The sequence below is a fragment of the Octopus bimaculoides genome, chromosome 8, assembly GCF_046866305.1.
Source record: "Octopus bimaculoides isolate indiv1 chromosome 8, ASM4686630v1, whole genome shotgun sequence".
NCBI classification, from domain to species: Eukaryota; Metazoa; Mollusca; class Cephalopoda; order Octopoda; family Octopodidae; genus Octopus; species Octopus bimaculoides.
Genome location: NC_142935.1, coordinates 10,886,807 through 10,909,324, shown reverse-complemented (window position 1 = coordinate 10,909,324; position 22,518 = coordinate 10,886,807). Strand labels below are relative to the sequence as shown.

The following is a 22,518-nucleotide window of genomic DNA, read 5'->3' as shown; positions in this document are numbered from 1 at the left end:
AGAGATCTCAGGGAGTAGCATCCCTGATCTTCCTGAGCTAGTTTTCCACATGTTTTGGTAGAGGCCTTGGTCTCAGGACCATTCATGTCTAGAAACTGAGGTTGGGGGTAAGCAAGGACATGCTTCCTGTAGAAAATCCAGCGCCAAAAAAGCCTAATGATAGTTAAGGAGAATGGGCACCAGCCAGCCAGCCTGAAGGTTGGGGTGGGCTGCACCTGCTTACCTTGGTTGCTATGGTATTGAGGTAGATCCAACAACCCCCGTTAACAGGGACAAAACCTGGATTTAAAACACTGGATGATGATGATAATGATGATTAAGGTGGTGAGCTTGCAGAATCGTTAGCACACCAGACGGAATTATTAGTGGCATTTTGTCCATTTTTATGTTCTGATTTCAAATTCTGCCAAGGTCAACTTTGCCTTTTAACCTTTTGGGCGTCAATAAAATAGATTAACCAGTCATGTACTAGGATCAGTATAATCTTTGCTGTTTTCTGTGCAATTATTATTATTATTAAGCTTGAACTGAGCAGCTGCTGACTCAGGTAAGATGGATCCGGCTGTCAGCTGAGTGTATACTGAAGATCAACATAGAACCTTCCGTTAGCAAAGATGGAAAGCAGATCTTTCTCTGCTTAGTGGCAGAAGAGGTGGTGTTGTGGACCCGTCCGAAAGGTATGAAGAAAAGCACTTTCCTATCTGGTCAAGCTCTTGTCGATTTCCTCAAACATCATTCAAAGAGGAAGGTGAGGGGAAAGAGACAAGTGCTGCCCTCTAGCATGGTTATCAAAAGGAGGACATGAGTGGCAAGACTGGAGAGGCTGAAGGGATCTACTCTGAGTATGCTTTTATAAGTTGGAGGAAAGAAACTGGAAAATGACACTTCCCATGCCTTGGGGATAGCAAACTAATCCGGGTCTTTTGTGTGGGGTTTACCCCAAATTACTCAAAGTGGACTGCCCTGCACTTGGGATTCTATTTATTTATCAATTATTTATTTCTCTAACTTCTATTTAGATATCCTTTGTTATATCCTTTAATATTTTAGTGCCGTTTTTTTGGTTGATGTAAACCCCCACATGTTCTTTCATGTGTTGTATCCCGTCCATTGGTATTGTCCTCCAGGTTTTGGGCCCCTGTGGTCAATAAGAGAAATTATTATTATTTTCCCTTTTGGTTAAGCCTTCAACTTTTTCAAGTTTCACTTGAAAAGGAAGTTGAGGATGGAGTGTGAAGTGTTGCCTTGTAGCAAGTTTGTTGAAAGGTGGGAAGAATGGCCAATGTGAAAGGACCAACTCTGAGTGTGTACCTGGCTTTTGTGGGTTTGTCCACAAGGACCGTAAAGTGCCTCCCCTATTGGGAGTTTTGATTTGTTCAATTTTTATTGTTATTACATTGTCTACACATGAAAATCCATTGTATCGTCCTGTTTTTTGTCTTTTATGTTGATGCATGTCTTTTAATGTTTTGTATGTGAGCCCTTGTGGCCAATAAGAGAAATCATTATTATTATTATTATTATTATTATTATTGTTTTAATTCTCACAGCGCTTGGTCTTGTTTGCTCTGCTTGATTCTGTGAGAGCGGGCAGCAGCCTGCTATCAAAGGACTCACAGGGTCTCCTTCTGCACATTATAAGCTTTGATAATTGGTTAGGCTGCAGATTTCATTACAACTCTCCTTTTTTCCTGGACACTAAGTACATAAACTTATCTGCAGATTGAAAGATAATCTTTGTATGTGGTTGGTTATACAGTCAGAGCTGTAAAGCCGTCCAACACACGTGCAAAAACAACACATACTGAATTTCCATAATTAATTTCTAAACAACAACAACAACAACAACAACAACCACCACCACATAAATAAATATATTTCGTAATCTGATGTTAAACATTGAATAAGCAGTATGGAGGTAATACAGAGCAAGCAGACAAGATTTCGGTGAGTGGATTTTCAAAGGGAAAAAAAACTACATGGTGGAGAAACACACACATCTATAGAAGTACACGCCCACATTAAATATCACCATTCATACTGTCTCCCTCACATAGACACACACACACACACACACACACACACACACACACACACACACACACAGAGGCACACCTACACAAACTAATCTGGATAGATTTACATTAATCCTGCCTTGCAGTGAGTTCTAAGCAATTAAATGTCTCTGCGAACGTATTTAGGAAGGAGATGAATGGCTTGCAATGAAGAGGAAACAAGCAGCGGGAAGTTAAGCCTCCAACAACCAGCCATCATCATCATCGCAAACATCATTACTATTACCTCCACCATTAACAACAACAACAACAACAACAACAATGGTAGGGGGAAATAGCTGTTTGGTGGTGGTGGCGGCAAGGATGGTGGACCAGATCAGGTGTTAACACATCACTCAAACGTGAATAAGTAAAGCATGCACACAGATCTGACAACTGCTGCTTCTATTTATTATTCAGAGCTGAAGTAATCTCCATACACACACACACAAACACACACACACACAACCACACACTTTACTACTTTAAAGTGCCAATGATGGACTAAGGAGTCATTGATTATCATTAATTCTACACCAATTTACTGAGTAGATTAAAAAGGTGATGAACTTTTAAGTTTTATGTGAATTCTTTTGCTTTCTTAAGCAAGTTAATTTACTCTACAACACCTCTTTTCTCTCCCTTTGGCCAACCTCCCCCACTCACCACCACACTTCTCTTTCCTTTAATGACTCTCTCAGGATTCTTTTCCACCCTAGTCTATCGTTCCCTTCCTGTCCTCTTTTCCTTCACACTCTCCGTCCATACTTACCTCTTATAATCTTGGATAGCTCTTGATCCTTCCCCTACACAATGCACCCTATCACCTTTTAACTCTACCCCACCCCTTTCCACACAGTTTTCTTGAACACCCTTGATACTAGTCCTGTCTCTTTCCCACCCCAATTCCCTGCTATCTATCCTCTCCCTGCAAGTAGTACCCACTCTGTTACTCTCTCTACTACCACCCTATCACAAGTGTAAATCTGTTTCTCTTATCTTACTAACCCTCCTCCAATCCAGGGGCCCGTCTTAAAACCTATATATACCTCTGGTTGCACTTTCATAATGCAAAACCTGCTCCTACTTGTTTGGTCGTGAACTCACCAGGAAGTATCTGACTAAGCATATGAAATGTCCAGTAAATAGTCGACACTCGTAGCTAATAGTTGTATACTGTCCTTCTCTTCCAGATTGTGAAAGCTTTCCATAACGTTTAATCTATATACAGTGAAAATTTAAGACTTCATTTTTTTATGGGCATATATGGGTTGGCATGGACATACTGAATAATTGCCTGGAGGCCTCATGAGTCTAGGGACCCACTTCTGATCTATATATGCTGTGGCTTACTGTCAATAAATATTATAGAGAACAGTGCATTGATTTGCCTGGCGGGGGGGGGGGGCACCATACTGCAAAGATAGATAAATGCGGAATCATCAGAGACTTGTTATAAGCATCAGAAAGAACACCACAGCCATTTTAGAGTGTCAAAGACAGCAAATTGGCAGAGGCATTAGAGTGCCAGAATGCCATGCAGTTTTTGTTCTGATTTTCAGTGTTGTGAGTTCAAACTCAAGTGAAGTCAACTTTGCCTTCCATCTTTTCAGGATTAACAAACTGGTATCTATCTAGAGCAGTGGATTAGCAGAGACTAGCTGTATGAGATGTCTTACAGTATTTTGTTATAGTTCTTTGCATTCTGAGTTCAAATCACATGACCTAGATGGGTGGAAGACAACATTCCGATAAAATCTTTCTGAGGTCTGCAACTTGGAGAGTAAGTTTTGATGTGTAGATATTTGGTTAACCATGATCAATGAAAACCTTGGAGATAAATATTTAGTTTTAGATTTAATTACTTGTAGTCAGGCAATCTTATATACACTGACGTATAATTTAAAGAGCAAATTAGAACACCAATCTTTTATCACAACAAAGTGAGCACTAAGCACTGTGAAATATGGTAAATGAAGAAAAAACATGCCCCCTCTTTATCATTTCATACATAGATGCAGGCAAGGTGGAACCTTGGGCAAGTGTCTTCTACTATAACTCCAGAGCAACCGAAGCCTTGTGAGGGGATCTGGTAGATGGAAACTGATAGAAGCCTAGAAGTGAATTAAAAGAATTTTATTTCCATTTCTATCACTGAGTGAAGTCTGATGAAAAGTTTGGTGAATTCAATGGAATTTTTGTAAAAATACATTACAAAACTGGAATTGAATTTCGAGAAAGTATAAAACTATTTCAGAGTTTAGAACTGCATACTATATTAGTAGATATGATTGGTGGAGAAGATAGATGTACCCCATGATCTAAGTAATAAGAATGGTATCTTGAAATAGTTTATGGAATTATTTAGTGAGTATCGATAGAATCTAGCCTGGAGCTAACATTAAATACTACAATAACAGTCCCCAAACTTTTGGTAATTAACAGGAACAGCATCTTCAAATATTTCATGCAATTACATGTAGGCAATGCTGATAGAGCTGAAGAATTTTGCCTAAAGCTAAAATCATACTCATAATAATTTCACCGTCCAAACATTCGATATTTGATAATTCATGTTCTTAATTCTATCAAACTTTCACTGGCTTATTTTTGATTTCTTCAACCTCCGTAGGCAATAAAGTGGCTGAAATGGCAAGAGAGATATGATCTTACCATATTAATTCCTATTTATGTTCTAAGATCAATCCTGGTAGCAGTTCACTTTGCTTGTCCTTCTTCCTTTGTCGCAAGTTTGACTGTAGTTCACTATTCTATCTTTTACCAGTGCAATAAAAAAAAAATCGGTTTTCTTATATCATAGAACAAGACTACAGACTAAAGAACTTCATTGGATTACATAGAAATTAGCACTGGTTATTTTTTTGTTTTTCTCTTATAATTTCTTTAGTAAAAAAGTTGGAGTAAAATTTCTAGACCAAGAACATGATGTCTATAAGAGGGTTTATTTATTTTTATAGCGATTTCTGATTGGTTACAAGCTTCCAATGGACCAATTTATGAACAATACACTTATTGATTACGGGTTTCCAATGACCAATGATTGGTTCTTGGCATTTCTGGCTACTAATGATCCTCAGCTGTTGAATAACAGAATCACTGCATATGCAGCTCAGAAACTTTCTAATAAAACCTCTCTCTCTCTCTCTCTCTCTCTCTCCCACACACACACACACACACACACACACACACACACACACACACACACACACACTTACATACATTTTATCATTTTCTTTTTTTTATTTAAAAAAATACTGATATAATACATTTTATCATTGTCCATGAATTTGTCTTGAGTGCAGTGAAGTATGTTTGAGATCTGACTGCGCCACATACAATTAAACAAAATCTAATTAAGGTATCACAAAAACATTTTATTTTTCAAAAAGCATGTTGCTAATGTGAAACATGTGGACAGCCATGTCCGAGACTGACCTTAAAAGAAACAACATTTTTCTACAGTCCTCCATCTATTTAATACTAAACAAAACACTAATGAGGTTACACTATCATTAAAAATTGATTGTGGCACTCCAGCTTCAGAATAATCTAGAAGTATTTCCTGATAAGAAAATCATATGTCATAGGTTTCTAAAGAGATAAGTAACAGATAAAGCTCTACCCATCTGATAGTAACAAAGGACAAACTTATTAAATATGTATCTATAATTAGCTCTTTTTAAACAGATCTGAGCTGATTGAAGAGCATAGGCGCCACAGCCGTGAGTGTGCTGTTGTATGTTTTTGTTTTCTTTTATAACTACATTTCGTTTTACTACAAGCAAAATTGGGTTGGGTCTTTGCTCGGGGAATAACTTCTCTCTGCCCCATTGCCTTCAATATTGGAAGTTGTTGCTCATCTTCTTCTGTGACTAAGCAACAACAACAAAAAGAAAAAAAAAAGAAAGAAAAATGTAAAATATTTTCTAAACCAAGCCTCAATAATATTGAGGGACTTATGTTTTGTTCAGCTCATTTGAAATGTATGTATGTATGTATGTATGCATGCATGTCATTATTCAGTTTTGTTTCAAGATTTCTTGCCAATAGAGAAAGAACCGGTTTCTAACCTAGATCCAAGACTCCTTCATTCGAATCTCAACATCAACAGGATATTTTCGCTCATATCATAGACATGCTCAGATAAACTTATGGAAAGTTTTACAGATTTTTACAGTTCCAGGGATGGATTGGATCTGTAGTGTTTGAATTAGCTTTCTCCTTTCTCGTTTTGAGAAAACTAATTTCTCAAGATTGGCATTTAGGCAGTGTGTTACATATCCCAGAGCTCCAGTAATTACAGGTATAAACCTGAACTTATAATCTGGATAAAGTAACTGCATATTTTTCAATAGTTCAGCATAGGTGTTCTCTTTTTCGCTGATCTTCAGCTTTATGTTAACATCTTCTGGGGAGCTAATTTCCACAACTGTACACAGTTTCTCTTCTCTATCCCAAATCATTATAACAAGTCTGTTGTGCTTACATTTTGTTGAGGCCTTCACTGGAACACTCCACCAGTATTCCTTTTTATTATGGCTTCTACCATACTGTGGGTTCTTATTTCTTTGTCCTCGGGATTATCCCTTTGATAGATTTCATTACAGAGTGTCCTAGCTACAACATCGTGTCTCATCAGTAGATAATGTCGCGATAACATTTTCGGACAACTGCTTATGATGTGGGTGATATCTTCAGTGTGAACTCAAAAGTCTGCATCAGTTGTCACATTTTACTGCTCTTCTTGCATCTCTATCCCTTTTGTGCATCAGGTATTTCGTTGATATGTCCTATTCCTGGATTGCAAACACATACCCTTCAAAGTGGAATGTAGTAATCCGGCTATTCGTCCATAATAAACTGCTTTGATGATTGGTGTTACTATCATCACGGAGCTTTCTACTGACATATCCATGCATGGTCTTCAGTTCATATAGGCTCATCCTTTCATCTGATGTATGTGTGTATGTATGTATGTATATATGTATGTATGCATAGGAAACTCAAAAATAAATTCAAATAACCAGAAAAACAACTGAAGTCAATTAGATGTACACAGTGAATATATAAGATTGGCGCTTAGTGAAAGTTTTAGTTGGAAAAATAGGAGTGGAAATGATGTTTTGAGCATGGGCCTTTGTTATATTTAGCTGAATGTCTAACATTAAAGAAGTGATATTGAACCAGTGCACGTGTTTATCATTACTGGTGCAATGATCCTCCCAAGACAAGATGTTTTAATGTTTCTTCCCCTATCTTTCTCTCTCTCTTTCTGAGTATATTTCTGTGTATGCTTGCATGTGTGTGTGTGTACTGACTTCCAATGGCCAGGTCAAATTATCAGCATTCAAATAGCTGCACTCAACTCTCCCCATCACATCTAAACCTCACACAACAGAAATGTAGACCACTCCCCCCCCCCCAAAAAAAAACAAAGAAAGAAAAAAATAATTCAACCTGCTATATGCCTACCATGGGTTCTTCTTGATTTAGACTGACCTAGGGCTAAACAACAATAACGATAATAATTGGTAGATATTCAAGACGGCTTGGCAGACTAAGAGATGTAGCTTGAAGTGTGCTGCCAAAATAAACAATGACACAACCGCAGAGGATTTAAACTGAAGACCTTTCAGCAGAAATCCAATATTTTATGCATACGGCTGGCCATTTCAACAACAATGTGTTGGAGCTGATTTAATTGTGTAGACACCTTTCCTATATACAGAATGGCTTTGTGCTTAATGGAAGAAACCATTATCAATATGGTATTGTCATTCCAGTCTTGTGTAGTGGCTGGCTTTCTGCCAGACACATATAAATAAATAATTACATTTACTGCATGTTTTATACCATTTTACATATGCGTGTGTGTGTGTGTGTGTGTGTGTGTGTGTGTGTGTGTGTGTGTGTGTGTGTGCGAGTGTGTGTGTACAAGAGTGTGACTGTGTCACACATATGAGTGTGTGTGTGTGTGTGTGTGTGTATGTGTACAAGAGAGTGACTGTGTCACACATGAGTGTGTGTGTGTGCGTGCGTGTGTGTGATTGCAACACACACATACCTGCATTAGCCTTGGGTAACGAGTGAACAAGTCTGTTGTCCCTGTTTAACCCCAGGTCAGTTCTGAACGAGCAGGTACATGATCAAAGTTATTCCAACCAAGATGTTTACATATTCCACTAAGACTTTTACATTATTCCGTGTGTCCTTTCTTTTCTTCATATCAGGACAATTACCCTACCCCACCCCCGCCTCGAGGACAATTACACCTCCATAGGACAATTCCATCACAATGACAACTACCCCCAGGACAATTACCCTGTGTGGTTAATTTACTCCTACCCCTGATCCTTCAGTCTCTCCCCTCTCACACTCTTATGAAAATACCCCACCCCCTCCATTCACCAGGATTCTCCCTACACTCCCCTCCCCTTCTTGTACCTTGAAAGTAAGCTCCGGCACAAAAACCACCTCCCCACCTCTTTCAAATGCCCTCCCACTCAGTCCTCCACTTCTTTGGTCTTACAAGGGACTTGGTGACCCCAATGGTGGTGGTGGTGGTGGCACAAAAAGGCTAAGCATCCAGTCCACTCTGTAATGTGGTTGGCATTGTTAGCAAGGACAAAAGCGGTGAGCTAGCAGAAGAGTTTGCAGACTGGACAAAATGCTTTTTGGCATTTCATCAGTCTTCATGTTTCCGACTTCAAATTCCACCAAAATCGACTTTGCTTTTCATCCTTTCAGGGATGAAGAAATAGGCAGCAGCTATGCATGGCGGTTGATGTAATCGATCAGCCTCCCCCACCAAAATTCCTTATAGTAGAAAGGATTATTAGCAAGAACATCCAACCATAGAAATCATACCATCTAACACTGGAACTCGATACAATTTTACAGCTCGTCAGTTCTTGTCAGACTGTCCAACCCATGCCAGCATGGAAAATGGATGTATAATGATAATGATATATAGAACTTTGTTTAACTGAGTGATACAGAATTTTAATGGAGAACCTGGAAGTGATTAAACATTAATATTTTGAAATTACTATTTTTAAATCTCACAATGTGAGATATTCAGCAACAGTACTTTATACCAAAGATTGTTTGCCAACATAACATGGCAGTCCTGGTTTAGGATGAATGTTGCTGTAATTTAGCCCCAGGAAACATCGTCTCCAGCTGGCTGTACAACACAATCTGTGTCCTTATATTTTCTTGTTTGAAAATATAAGGACACAGATCGTGTTGTATAGCCAGTTGGAGACAATATCTCCTGGGGCTAAATTACAGCAACATTCATCCTAAACCAGGACTGCAATGTTATGTTGGCAAACAATCTTTACTACATATTAATATTTATTTGATTAATCCTGATGGGATGAATGACTAATTAAGTGTTGATATAATTGAAACATAAAAGAGTAAATTAATAGAATCACTTTAATCATTATTCCATAATCATAAAATTTGCTCCCAGAAAACCAGTCAGTTTATATTGGTAATTAATCAGTTAGACATGTTAGTCTCTTGTAAGTCTTAATTTGCTTTCAATTTACTTCAGTTTTAAATTTTCATTTCAGATATTTCATTAAAAAAAAGGTGGTTGTGGAAGACAAATGATCTTCTTATAAATCCCCACAAAATTTCCAGATTTTACTTTAATTTTTAATCAAAACATGTGGGCATGTACCTATGTATTGGAGACAGATATATCTAAAACAGTTTCATTTGGCCTCATGCTACTTAAAATTTCACTGGCTCACCATGGGAACTTTGCTCATTGTGCTCAGATTCAGTCACCTAAACTGGCTCCTGCAACAAACCTACAAAACTAAGCTGCATGGGGTCAAATCAAACTACTTAAAAAATAACAATATACATAACTCCAACTAAAGTTGTTGAAACAGTTGTAAACCATGCAATAAAACTTTACCATAAACTCTACTCATCACTTATTTTATATACATACATACATATACACATATATACGTAATACATATATTTATTTCTTTATTGCCCACAGGGGGCTAAACACAGAGGGAACAAACAAGGACAGACAAAGGGGTTAAGTTGATTACATCGACCCCCTGTGTATGACTGGTACTTATTTAATCGACCCCGAAAGGATGAAAGGCAAAGTCGACCTCGGCAGAATTTGAACTCAGAATGTAACGGCAGACGAAATACCACTAAGCATTTCGCCTGGCATGGTAACATTTCTGCCAGCTCACCGCCTTTATACTTAATATATATATTCGTACATATATATGTATGTATGTATGTACACATATATTATCAGTTTTACATCTGTTTTTCCATGCTTGACCGGGTCAGACGGTGGTTCTCCAACACAGCATGTCATCACTTGTATGCCTTAGTCATATCTTTCATGAGGTTGACCATCTAGAGATCAGCTTCCACCACGTCTGTCTCCATCTTCTTCATTCTTCCTTTCCTGTAGCGTCTTCCCCTCATAGCTTTCCTGACACTTTTTCAACCATCTGCCATCATCCGTATATATACCATGTCCAAAATGGTGCCGTCACTTCTTCTTCTGTACACTATGGTCCGATTCCTCTGACAACCAGTTGTTTTCTCAACTCAAACTGTGCCTCACCATTGATGCACATTAATGATGAGGCACATCTAAATGAGTAGGCGTGCTTCTTTCATTTCCAATCTTTTGCACATTTTCTGTGTTAAGTGCACATGTCGCAATATCATGCAGCATCTCACACGCACCAACATATACATATGCATACACAGGTATATACATATGGACGGGGACACACACACACATATGCATGCATAGACAGATATAGACATACACACATACATACATACACAAACATATATCTATACATACAAACACATACAATGACACACATATAGACACATACAGATATCTATACATGCACACATGCATATATACACATACATACATACATACATACATACATACACACACCAACTTTTATACATACACAATAATATCCAAAAAGAAAACACCATCTTGCAGTACTATTAAACCAATGATAGAAACGCTAAGAAGAAAGAAAAAAGAAAAAAATTAATTACATTTCACATGAACATATGCACGGTTTCCATAGCAACCAGCAAATGGATTGCACCCTCACACACTTAACTACTAATTTGCTTTATATTGTTTATATCTTATATACATATCCATTATTGTTTTAATATATTGTTTTATGTTGTTTTATTGCTAGTTTTCTTTTATCATTTTTTCTCCCTCATATACAGAGCAGTAAATATGTTATTAGATTGCCCCAGCTGGAGGCATCCCATGTAATGTGTTTCGTATGTTACAATGATTTTGCGACACAGGAAATGTAGCTTTCATGTTCTAAGCCTTCTAAAATCTATCATTATTATTTTTTCTATTATTTTTTTTCTTTTTAAATAGTATTGAACAGTTTCGATCAACAGCGGCAAAATCTGATAATTACTTTCAATATTTTCCTGCCTTGTAGTTTCACCACAACATCATTATATTTGTTTTTACAATCTGTTTGTTGTTGCTGTTGTTGTTGTTTTTCTTTCTCAATTTATGCAAAATGTCTGAAGCAAATATTACAAACTATCCAAGGGATATTACAAAATAATCCCTTCATTCTATACCTCTGTCCCCTACACACTCTTGCAATCTCTCCCAACCACAAGTCATCTCCCTTTCTTCCATTCATCCATCCTCTATTTTCCTGTCCACTATATTATTATCATCATTATTATTATTATTACTTACTTATTAAGGTGGCGAGCTGGCAGAATCGTTAGCACACCGGGCGAATTGCTTAGCAGTATTTTGCCCGTTGCTACATTCTGAGTTCAAATTCCACCAAGGTTGACTTTGTCTTTCATCCTTTCGGGGTCGATGAAATAAATACCAGTTAAGCTCTGGGGTCGATATATTCGATTAGCCCTCTTCCCCAAAAATTTTCAAGGCTTTGTGCCAAGAGCAGAAATAATAATAATAATAATAATAATAATAATTGCGTATGTGTATTTGGTGTGCAAGATTCTTGATGTGAATACGTGTGTTGAAAGAAATACTATTAAACCTTGGGAGAGGCATTATGCCGGTAATAAACACATGCACTGGTTCAGTCCTTTATTAATTTATAAACAGTATTTAGTTTTTTTGTTAAATTATTTCATTGCACTCTCGCAATCTCTTCAGTAACTCGATTAGTCCCCTCTCCCGAAATTTTAGGCCTTGTACCTATTGTAGAAAGTATTATTATCATAATTAATGCGGCAAGCAGAGGGACAGGGCAGTTGAGGAGGGGGAACTTGTCAGAGGAAGAAAGGTTAGAGTGTGACAAAGAAACAGAGACAGGAGCAGGTGTCTTGCCACAACAGAGGAAGCATTAGAGGAGGTGATTCAGTATCAAATGATGAAAGGTTATATACATACATACATACATACATCATATATATATTATATATATATATATAAGTAGTTGTATACTGCCAACTTAACGTGACAGTCCCAATAAGGGAATATACTACTGCTGTTTAGCCCTAGGAAGCTGGACCGCTTCCTATTAGGCCTTGACACGTTTCCTGTGCCCTTATCCTTACGAGGGGGAGACAAACTCCTCCACCTAGCCTAGCCTGCATTGAGGGACATGTTTCTGAGTCTTTGCTCGTCATCAGCCTGAAGTAGCACGACTGGCTAGATGAAGAAGTCTGTTTCACTCTCGTAAGGATATACTATTTTGTCTCCCCCTCGTAAGGATAAGGGCACAGGAAATGTGTCAAGGCCTAATAGGAAGCGATCTGGCTTCTTAGGGCTAAACAGCAGTAGTATATTCCCTTATTGGAACTGTCACCTTAAGTTGGCAGTATACAACTACATTATAGCATCACTACTGCTTAAGTCTCTCTGAGAGATTTAGAAATTCATTATTTCATCACCATCATCATCATTTAACGTCCGCTTTCCATGCTAGCATGGGTTGGACGATTTGACTGAGGACTAGTGAAACCGGATGGCAACACCAGGCTCCTTCCTAACGCCAACCACTCAGAGAGTGTAGTGGGTGCTTTTACGTGTCACCCGCACGAAAACGGCCACGCTCGAAATGGTGTCTTTTATGTGCCACCCGCACAAGCCAGTCCAGGGGCGCTGGCAACGATCTCGCTCGAAAATCCTACAGGAGCCAGTCAGGCGGTACTGGCAACGGCCACGCTCAAAATGGTGCATCTCATGTGCCACCCGCACAAGAACCAGTCCAGGGGCACTGGCAACGATCTTACTTGGCTTGCCGGGTCTTCTCACGCACAGCACATTTCCAAAGGTCTCGGTGAGTAGTCATCGCCTCGGTGAGGCCCAATGTACGAAGGTCTTGCCTCACCACCTCAGCCCAGGTCTTCCTGGGCCTACCTCTTCCACGGGTTCCCTCAACTGTTAGGGTGTGGCACTTTTTCACGCAGCTATCCTCCTCCATTCTCACCACATGTCCATACCAGCGCAATCGTCTCTCTTGCACGCCACAACTGATGCTTCTAATGTTCAGCTTTTCTCTCAAGATACTTACACTCTGACGGGTATTCACATTGACATTACACATCCAACGGAGCATACTGGCTTCATTCCTTGCGAGCTTACGTATGTCCTCAGCAGTTACAGCCCATGTTTCACTGCCATGTAGCATGGTTGTTCGTACGCATGCGTCATACAGTCTGCCTTTTACTCTGAGTGAGAGTCCCTTTGTCGCCAGCAGGGGTAAGAGCTCTCTAAACTTTGCCCAGGCTATTCTTATTCTAGCAGCTACACTTTCAGCGCACCCACCCCCACTACTAACTTGGTTGCCCAGATAGTGGAAGCTATCGACTACCTCTAGTTTTTCACCCTGGAATGAGATAGAAGTTGTTTCCTGTTTGTTTACAGTCTTTATTGCACCTGAACATCTGCCACAAACAAAAACTAACTTGCTAGTTAACCTGCCTTTGATGTTGCTGCACCTCTTATGTGTCCATAGCTTGCACCGGGTACTACCTACTCCTTTTCTACATACTGAGCAGGGCCATCTACCTGAAGGGGTTTGTGTTTTATCTACCTTCCTACTTATTAGGATTTTGGTTTTAGCTAGGTTGACTCTAAGGCCCTTCAATTCTAGACCTTGCTTCCACACCTGAAACTTCTCCTCTAGTTCTGATAGTGACTCCGCAATTAGGGCAAGGTCATCAGCATAGAGGAGCTCCCAGGGGCAACCTGTCTTGAACTCCTCTGTGATTGCCTGGAGGACTATGATAAATAAGAGGGGGCTGAGGACGGAACCTTGGTGGACCCCTACCTCTACCCGGAATTCATTGCTGTACTCATTTCCAACCCTCACCTTACTGGCAGCATCTCTGTACATGGCTCGCACAGCTCTCACTAACCATTCTTCTATCCCAAGTTTCCTCATTGACCACCAGATCAGAGATCGGGGGACCCTGTCAAAGGCTTTCTCCATGTCAACGAAAGCCAGGTACAGAGGTTTATCCTTAGCTAGGTATTTCTCCTGCAACTGTCTCACTAGAAATAAGGCATCAGTAGTGCGTTTACCTGGCACGAACCCAAACTGCATCTCATCTAAATTGATTCGCTCCCTAATTAGTTGGGCTATGACCCTCTCTGTAACTTTCATAACCTGATCTAACAGCTTGATGCCTCTGTAATTATTTGTATCTAAAGCGTCACCTTTACCTTTGTAGCAGTTGACTATGATGCTGCTACACCAGTCATTGGGTATGACTCCTTCGTGTATCACCTGGTTCGTAATACGGGTGACTAGGCTATAGCCAACACTGCCAGATATTTTGAGCATCTCTGCAGTGATTCCTGATGGGCCGGGGGCTTTCCCGGTCTTCATACTCTTAATTGCTTTATCTACCCTGGTACTATCAACTCGGATAGCTGGTCCCTCTATTGGGTCGACATACGGCAGGCTCTCTTTCTCCCATTCATTCTATTTCTATTATATATATATATATACTTGGAAGAGGATGCGTGGTGTTCAATATATATATATATTGTATGTATACACACATACACTTGCATATACATACACACTAACATGCAATTACTATCAATCACATCCACTCACAAAACTCTGGTTTACCTGGAGATATAGCAACTGACACAGAAGACATTTGCCTAAGGTGTCATGCAGTGGGACTGACCTCAAAACCACATGGTTGCATAGCAAACTTCTTAATCACACAACCTACGCCTGTTTTTTTTTTTTTTTATCTAAATATTTAGAACTTATTAATCAATCTAAAAGAATTTTGATGGTTTTGAAAACAAACAAAAAAGAAAAAAAAAAACCTTTACGTTTTCTGAATTGATGGATGAGAGATTTTACAACAGGACATTTTAAATTTTTCTTAAAAGTCATTAATCATCATTGGTAGCATTTTAATTTTTACCAGCTTAAGCCAAAATAATGAAGTGTTTTAAAAGACACAAAATAATTTTTAATTTTTAGGATTTTAATACATTTTATGCAACTAATTCATACATTAACGATCCTGACACTCAGCTCTTCCTCATTATAACTCCTCGTAATTTAGGCCCAAAGGCTAAAATTTCATGGGAGGGACCTAGTTGATTACATTGACCCCAGTGTTTCATCGGAACACTTTTTTACCAATTCCGAAAGGATGAAAGGAGAGGTCGACCTCAGTGGAATTTGATCTCAACCTCTCATTATTATAACAGAAACTATATTTAAGCAAAAGACAGTCTAAATGGTCCCATGAGGAAAATTAGCATGTTAGCATTTTCATGTTTTAATTAGGGGTTGAAATGGAAATAATTTAACCATTCTTCATCCTACAACAAACCAGAAACAACATCAATGATATAATTTGCATATATGCTTTTTTTTTTTTTAACCTTTTTTCTTTTACTTGCATCAGTAATTGGACTGCAGCCATACTGGAGCGCTGCCTTGAAGGACTTAGGCAAACAAATCAGTCCCATCATCACCATCTTTTAATGTCCGCTTTCCATGGTGGCATGGGTTGGACGTTTCGTCCGAAAACTGGTATGCCAGGGTGGGGAGGGGGTGCTCCAGGTTCCAATCTGATTTGGCAAGGTTTCTACGGCTGGACGCCTTTCCTAATGCCAACCACTCCGAGAGTGTAGAGGGTGTTTATTATACTTTTTAAAGTCTGATACTCATTCAATCAGTCCCTTTTGCCAAACCACTAAGCTACAGAAACATAAACAAACCAACACTGGCCGTCAAGTGGTGGAGTGACAAACACAAAGACACAGTCATACACACACACACACACACACATGTAAAGTGGTTAGGCTCGTTGCATTCAGAATCATGAGATCATAGTTTCGATTCCCAGGTTAGCTGGACATTGTGCTCTGGAGTAAAACACTTCCTTTCATGTTGCCGCAGTCCACTCAGCTGTCAACAGGTGCACCCTCTGAAGGACTAGTCTCTTGATTAGGGAGGAGTGTTGACCTGCTTGCCTAACCACTGGGGTGGCATCATTTATAAGCTAAAACAATGCATGGAAGCACAATGACCAGTGGTGCATAACAACATCTGATAGTCTCGTCCATCACGTTATAACATCACACACACACACACACACACATGCATACTCACATTGGGCTTAAATACAAAATTCCCTATTTATCAAATTCCCTTACAAAGCAATGGTCAACCAAGGACCATAATAGAAAACCCTTACCCAAGGTGCCATGCAATGGGACTGAACCTGGAACCAAACACTTACAAAACTTGCTTCTTAACCTACACCCATCATTATGTAGTTCCAACTAATAAGTAATTCTAAAATCTCCATATTCCTACGTTGTTCTGCCAGAGAATTAGAAGACTTCAATATCTAATAATATTAAGATTATTAATAAACCTATATTTAACCCAAAGCACTCAGAAAGGAAAAAACAATTCTTTAAAATATTCTTCCTCAGCTTGTTAAAGTATGTTACAGCATAAGCTGGACAATGTTATTCCTGTTGTAACTACATGAAATGAATAATAAATTAATACCAAAAATACAACAGAAGAACAAGATAAACCATATTGGTCTGTAAATGAATTGAGCCTAATGACTAAAATAAACCAGGAAAGAAAGAGCTAATTAGAAAACTTTAAATTATATTTTACCAAATAAGCTTCATACACAAATCTCTCTCTCTCTCTCTCTCTCTAAAAAACACAAAGTGCTTCCTTGCATTGTTTTAGATTATGAAGGATGCCACCCCAGTGGTCGTGTGTGTGTGTGTGTGTGTGTGTGTGTATAGGCGCATGTGCAGCTGTGTGGTAAGAAGCTTGCTTCCCAACCACATGGTTCTGGGTTCAGTCCCACTGGGCAAGAGTCTTCTACTATAGCCTTGGGCTGACCAAAGCCTAGTGAGTGGATTTGGTAGATGGAAACTGGAAGAAGCCCATTATATATATATATATATGTATATATATATATATATATTAAAAGAATGAGATGGAAGGCATTCTTCTATGATAATAAACGATCGTAAGATAATTTTAGATTGCCAACATACAAATATATGCACTCACACATACATATTCTTATATTTAAACCTATATTTGTTATTATATTTTTGCAGCTATTTTTTATATATATATAATATAATTTTTTTCTACATTTTTATAACTTAAGGCATAAAGTATGTGATATGAAAAAAATATATCCTTTTGAAGGCTTCGAATATTGATTTCTTAACTCCAACATATCTACATATGTTTTTGATAAATATATATATATATATATATATATATATATATATATATAGATAGATAGATGTATATATAGATATATACATACATATATAAAGATATATGCATGTGTATATATATATTTGCAATGGAAACAGTATTAACAGCAAAGGTCAATCAACATGGATATATTCTTAAAATATTGAATACTGTGGTATTTGCTTTGGTAGGTCTACTTATACAGACACACAGCACTAAGTGAACAGATGTATATTGTTAGCAGATAATACCTGTCAAGTACGAGAGCAAATCATGTGTCAAATCCTATGATTTCAGCATGTTGTGCTTCCTCAGTGACAGATATCCACTCATTGCATACCAACCAAATTTCACCGTCAACAATCTACAGAATAACAGTAACTGAAAAGTTGAAAATAACCAACAGACTTATCAAAAAAATATCAATGATGATCATGTGATTTGGCAGATCTGGCACCGATGCCAGATAGTTTGTGTCTGCTGATATATGTTATGTGGTCTCCAGGCAACTAGTGTTGGTTTGTTTTCATCCCTACAATGTATCAGCTAAGTAAAATATTCCAATAGAATAAATTTCAGACCTCAGAAAAGAATAAAAACTGGGATCGATTTATTCAACTAAATTCTTCAAAATGGTACCCAAGATTGGCTGCAGTGCAATGACAAAGAAAGAATAAATTATATATACATACATATATCATTTATTCTTATATATATATATATATATAGCTCTTATGACCATAAAAGGATAAAATATCTGCAGTTAATGTATGTGTATTTGAAGGCGGCAAGCTGACAGAAACACTAGTGCACTGGGTGAAATGCTTAGTGGTATTTTGTCTGTCTTTACATTCTGAGTTCAAATTTTGCCAAGGTCGACTTTGCTTTTCATCCTTTCGGGGTCGATAAACTAAGTACCAGTTGCATACTGGGGTCAATCTAATCGACTGGCTCCCTCCCCAAAAATTTCGGGCCTTGTGCCTAGAGTAGAAAAGAATGTTTATTTAAGGTGGCAAGATGGCAGAAATGTTAGTGTGCCGGGCGAAATACTTATCAGTATTTCATCTGTCTTTACGTTCTGAGTTCAAATTCCATCGAGGTCAACATTGCCTTTCTTCCTTTTGGGGTCAATAAATTCTAGACTAGAAAGGAATGTATGTGTATTTGTTGATAAATAGTTACTAGAGTTCCTGTTTTAAATCCTTGACATTACATATATAAAGCAACTAATATTTGAATTGACTTTTAACCAAACAGGATGCAAGAAGATCATGCGTCATATATATATATCTACTTATATATATATACACACACAAAGGTAATGAGTCATTTGCTGAGGTACTGGAAAAAATGTTGGATTGAAACAAGTTATACACCTCCAAAGTTGCTCCCATTTATTGAAATGACGTAGCTGATAAAAGCAAGATTATTATCAAATAAATACAAGAAGCATGAATGAAAGTACACATACAAAGAAGTACATTGAAGGACAAGGCGTAAATAAATAAATGAAATTTGATAAGACACAGGCATGGCTGTGTGGTAAGAAGCTTACTTCCCAACCACATGGTTCTGGGTTCAATCCAACTGTGGAACCTTGGTCAAATGTCTTCTGCTATAGCCTCCACAGCCAACCAAAGCCTTGTGAGTGGATTTTGTAGATGGAAACTGGAAAAAGCCCATCATATATATATATACATATATATGTATGCATGTATAAACACACACACACACACACATATATGTATGCATGTATAAACACACACACACACACACACATATATGTATGCATGTATAAACACACACACACACACATATATGTATGCATGTATAAACACACACACACACACATATATGTATGCATGTATAAACACACACACACACACATATATATATGCATGTATAAACACACACACACACACATATATATATATATATATATATATATATGATAGATCGCTAGCCACTAAACCTTTTTCTATTTTCTCTCCCTGTTTATTTCCCCGTGTTCCTTTCTGTTGAAGAGCATAGGCTCGAAACGTAAAAGACTTTCTCACTTCCTGAGCATTAAACTAATACATCTGTTTGTTGTTTACACACCCGTCTTCGTCTTTTACTTTTTGTAAATTCTCATTATATATACCGTATATATGAGTCATTGTTGATACAATGCAAGGCCCTTCTATGACTCTTGAGTCCGGCAAAAATCTTGCGCATCCTATTACATGATGCACAGCTGTGCTAGCTGGTAGAAGGAACAGGTGCCACAGTATGAACTCTTTTGACATGCCTTTTCAATCCTCCAACTGATGTGTGTATGTGTGTGTGTGTTTGAGTGTGCGTGTGTGCATGTGTGCGTGTGCGTGTTTTTTTGAGTGTATGTTTGTCTTCCAATCTGCTTGACAACTGGTTTTGGTATATTTACATCCCCATGACTTAGCGGTACCAGGCTTAACAAAAAATATAAGTACTCGAGTCAATTCATTCGAGTGAAAATTCTTCTAAGCAGTGCCCCAGCATGACCACAGACTAATGATAAATAAGGTAAAGAGGATAAGTTTTAAAGCTTTACTTAGATACTTAGCAGACATTGGTATAAGTTGCAAGCATGGCTGTATGGTTAAGAAGTCTGGTTTCCCAATCACATCATTTGGGTTTCAATCCCACTGTGTGGAAACTTGGGCAAGTGTCTTCTATGGTTACAGGCTGACCAAAAGCTTAAGAATGGTTTCGGCATATGGTAACTGAAAGAAGCTTATCATGTACGTGTGTGTAGTGTGTGTGTAGTGTGTGTGTGTGTGTGTGTGTGTGTGTAGTGTGTGTGTGTATAGTGTGGTTTGTGGTGTGGTGTGAGTGTGTGTGTGTTTGTCCCCCACCACTGCATGACAACAACCAGTGTTGGTTTGTTTACATCCCCATATCTTAGCAGTTCAGAAAAAAGAGACTGACAAAATAAGAAAATAAGTACCAGACCTGAAAAAAAAAAAAAAAAAAGATAGTACCAGGGACAATCTGCTCAACTAACCTTATCAAGACAGGGCTCCTCACCACCCCATCCCACCCCACCCACCAGCATGGCCACAGTCCAATGGCTACAACAAATAAACGATAAAAGTAAAAAAATAGACAAGAATTTTTGTCCGCTTACCAGAAGATGAAGATAACGATCTGTATGTTGTTTTGGAACAGCATTATTGGTAATATCAGAACAGTAATACTGTTCTGGTGTCTTGTGAAAATATTGTTGAGGCATGCCTGCAACAGTGGTAAATTGCAGCTGCAATTAACTGCACCCACAAGCAGAGAAAAAAAGCTGCTTTCAAGGAGCAAAATTATTTCCTTCCAGTTGTTCAAATGTTTACCACCGATAGAGGATTTACTACCTAACACTAAACTCAAGCAAGATTAGGAATTTAGCCTCTATCTGGCCAACCAATCATCATTTACTATCTGGTCATGGGGTCGTTAATACAACCATTACCACTAAAATATAACTCACTGTTATTGCTAATGTTGTGGCCACAACAATTATCAACAGAGAAAATAGAAAGCGTGCATACAGAACACATGCCAGGATTGAAGGATAATCTTCAGGATTTGAGATTAAGATAATCTATACTAACAAATGTCTATAAAAACCTATATGATTTAGGTCAAGTTCAGAGATATAAATGCTCAGAATATTGATTTCTAACATTGGTACAAGGTCAAACATGAGTGGAGGGTGAGTTTGAATTAACCTCACTACGTGACTGGTACTTTCGTATAACAACCACTTAAGTGCAAGAATGGCTGTGCAGTTAAGAGTTTTGGGTTCAGATCCATTATATGGCACCTTGGGCAAGTGTTTTGCACCATAGCCCTGTGCTGACTGTAGCTTTATGAGTGGATTTGGTAGACAGAAAGTTGTATGCGTGCATGCATCTGTGTCCTTGTCTTGACATTGAATGATGATTGTAAACAAGTGTCACTGTCATACAAGCAGTATCGTTTATTTCTAATTTCCCATGAAAACATGTAAGACAACCGAGAACCAATTCCTTGCTTGAAAAAGGGAGGGATCTAGTGACACGAAGTGTATCTGGCTGTAGAAAATCCCTTCAACGAATTTCATCTGACCCATGCAAGCATGGAAAAGAAGATATTAAAACGATGATGATGATGATAAAGAAAAAAGGAAAGGTAAAGCTAACCTAGTAAGGTTTGAACTCAGATTGTAGAGAACCATATTTAAATACCATTAAAGCAATTTGTTCAATCCCTGAACAGTTCTGTGAACCTAATATCAAAAGTAATTGAAATGAAAATGGTTTGAAATTCAAGGTGATTGGGAATATATGGTTTGTATTATTATTATTATTATTATTATTATTATTGCAAGACTAAGTTTGAATCCTGCCAAAAGATCAACTTTGTCAGTTATGACGATGAGGGTTCCAGTTGATCCAATCAACAAAACACCCTGCTCATAAAATTAACATACACATGGCTGAGCACTCCCCAGATACACGTACCCTAAATATAGTTCTCAGGAAGATTCAGCGTGACACAGAGTGTGACAAGGCTGGCCCTTTAGAATCATGGGTACTACTTATTTCTGCCAGCTGAGTGAAATAGAGTGTCTTGCCCAAGGACACAACACTTCACCAGGAATCAAACTC

General features: G+C 38.2%; 1 protein-coding gene across 1 annotated transcript in view; it reads right to left on the bottom strand.

Moving 5' to 3' along the window:
* LOC149134313 (unconventional myosin-VIIa-like) overlaps positions 1–21,217 on the bottom strand; it is a 62,838-nt gene extending 41,621 nt beyond the window's left edge. The window contains exon 1 of the mRNA XM_089356898.1: positions 21,006–21,217. Coding sequence (XP_089213024.1) covers positions 21,006–21,110 — 105 coding nt within the window. The 5' untranslated portion in view covers positions 21,111–21,217. The remainder of the gene's footprint in view (positions 1–21,005) is intronic.
* Between the last annotated feature and the right edge of the window lie 1,301 nt (positions 21,218–22,518).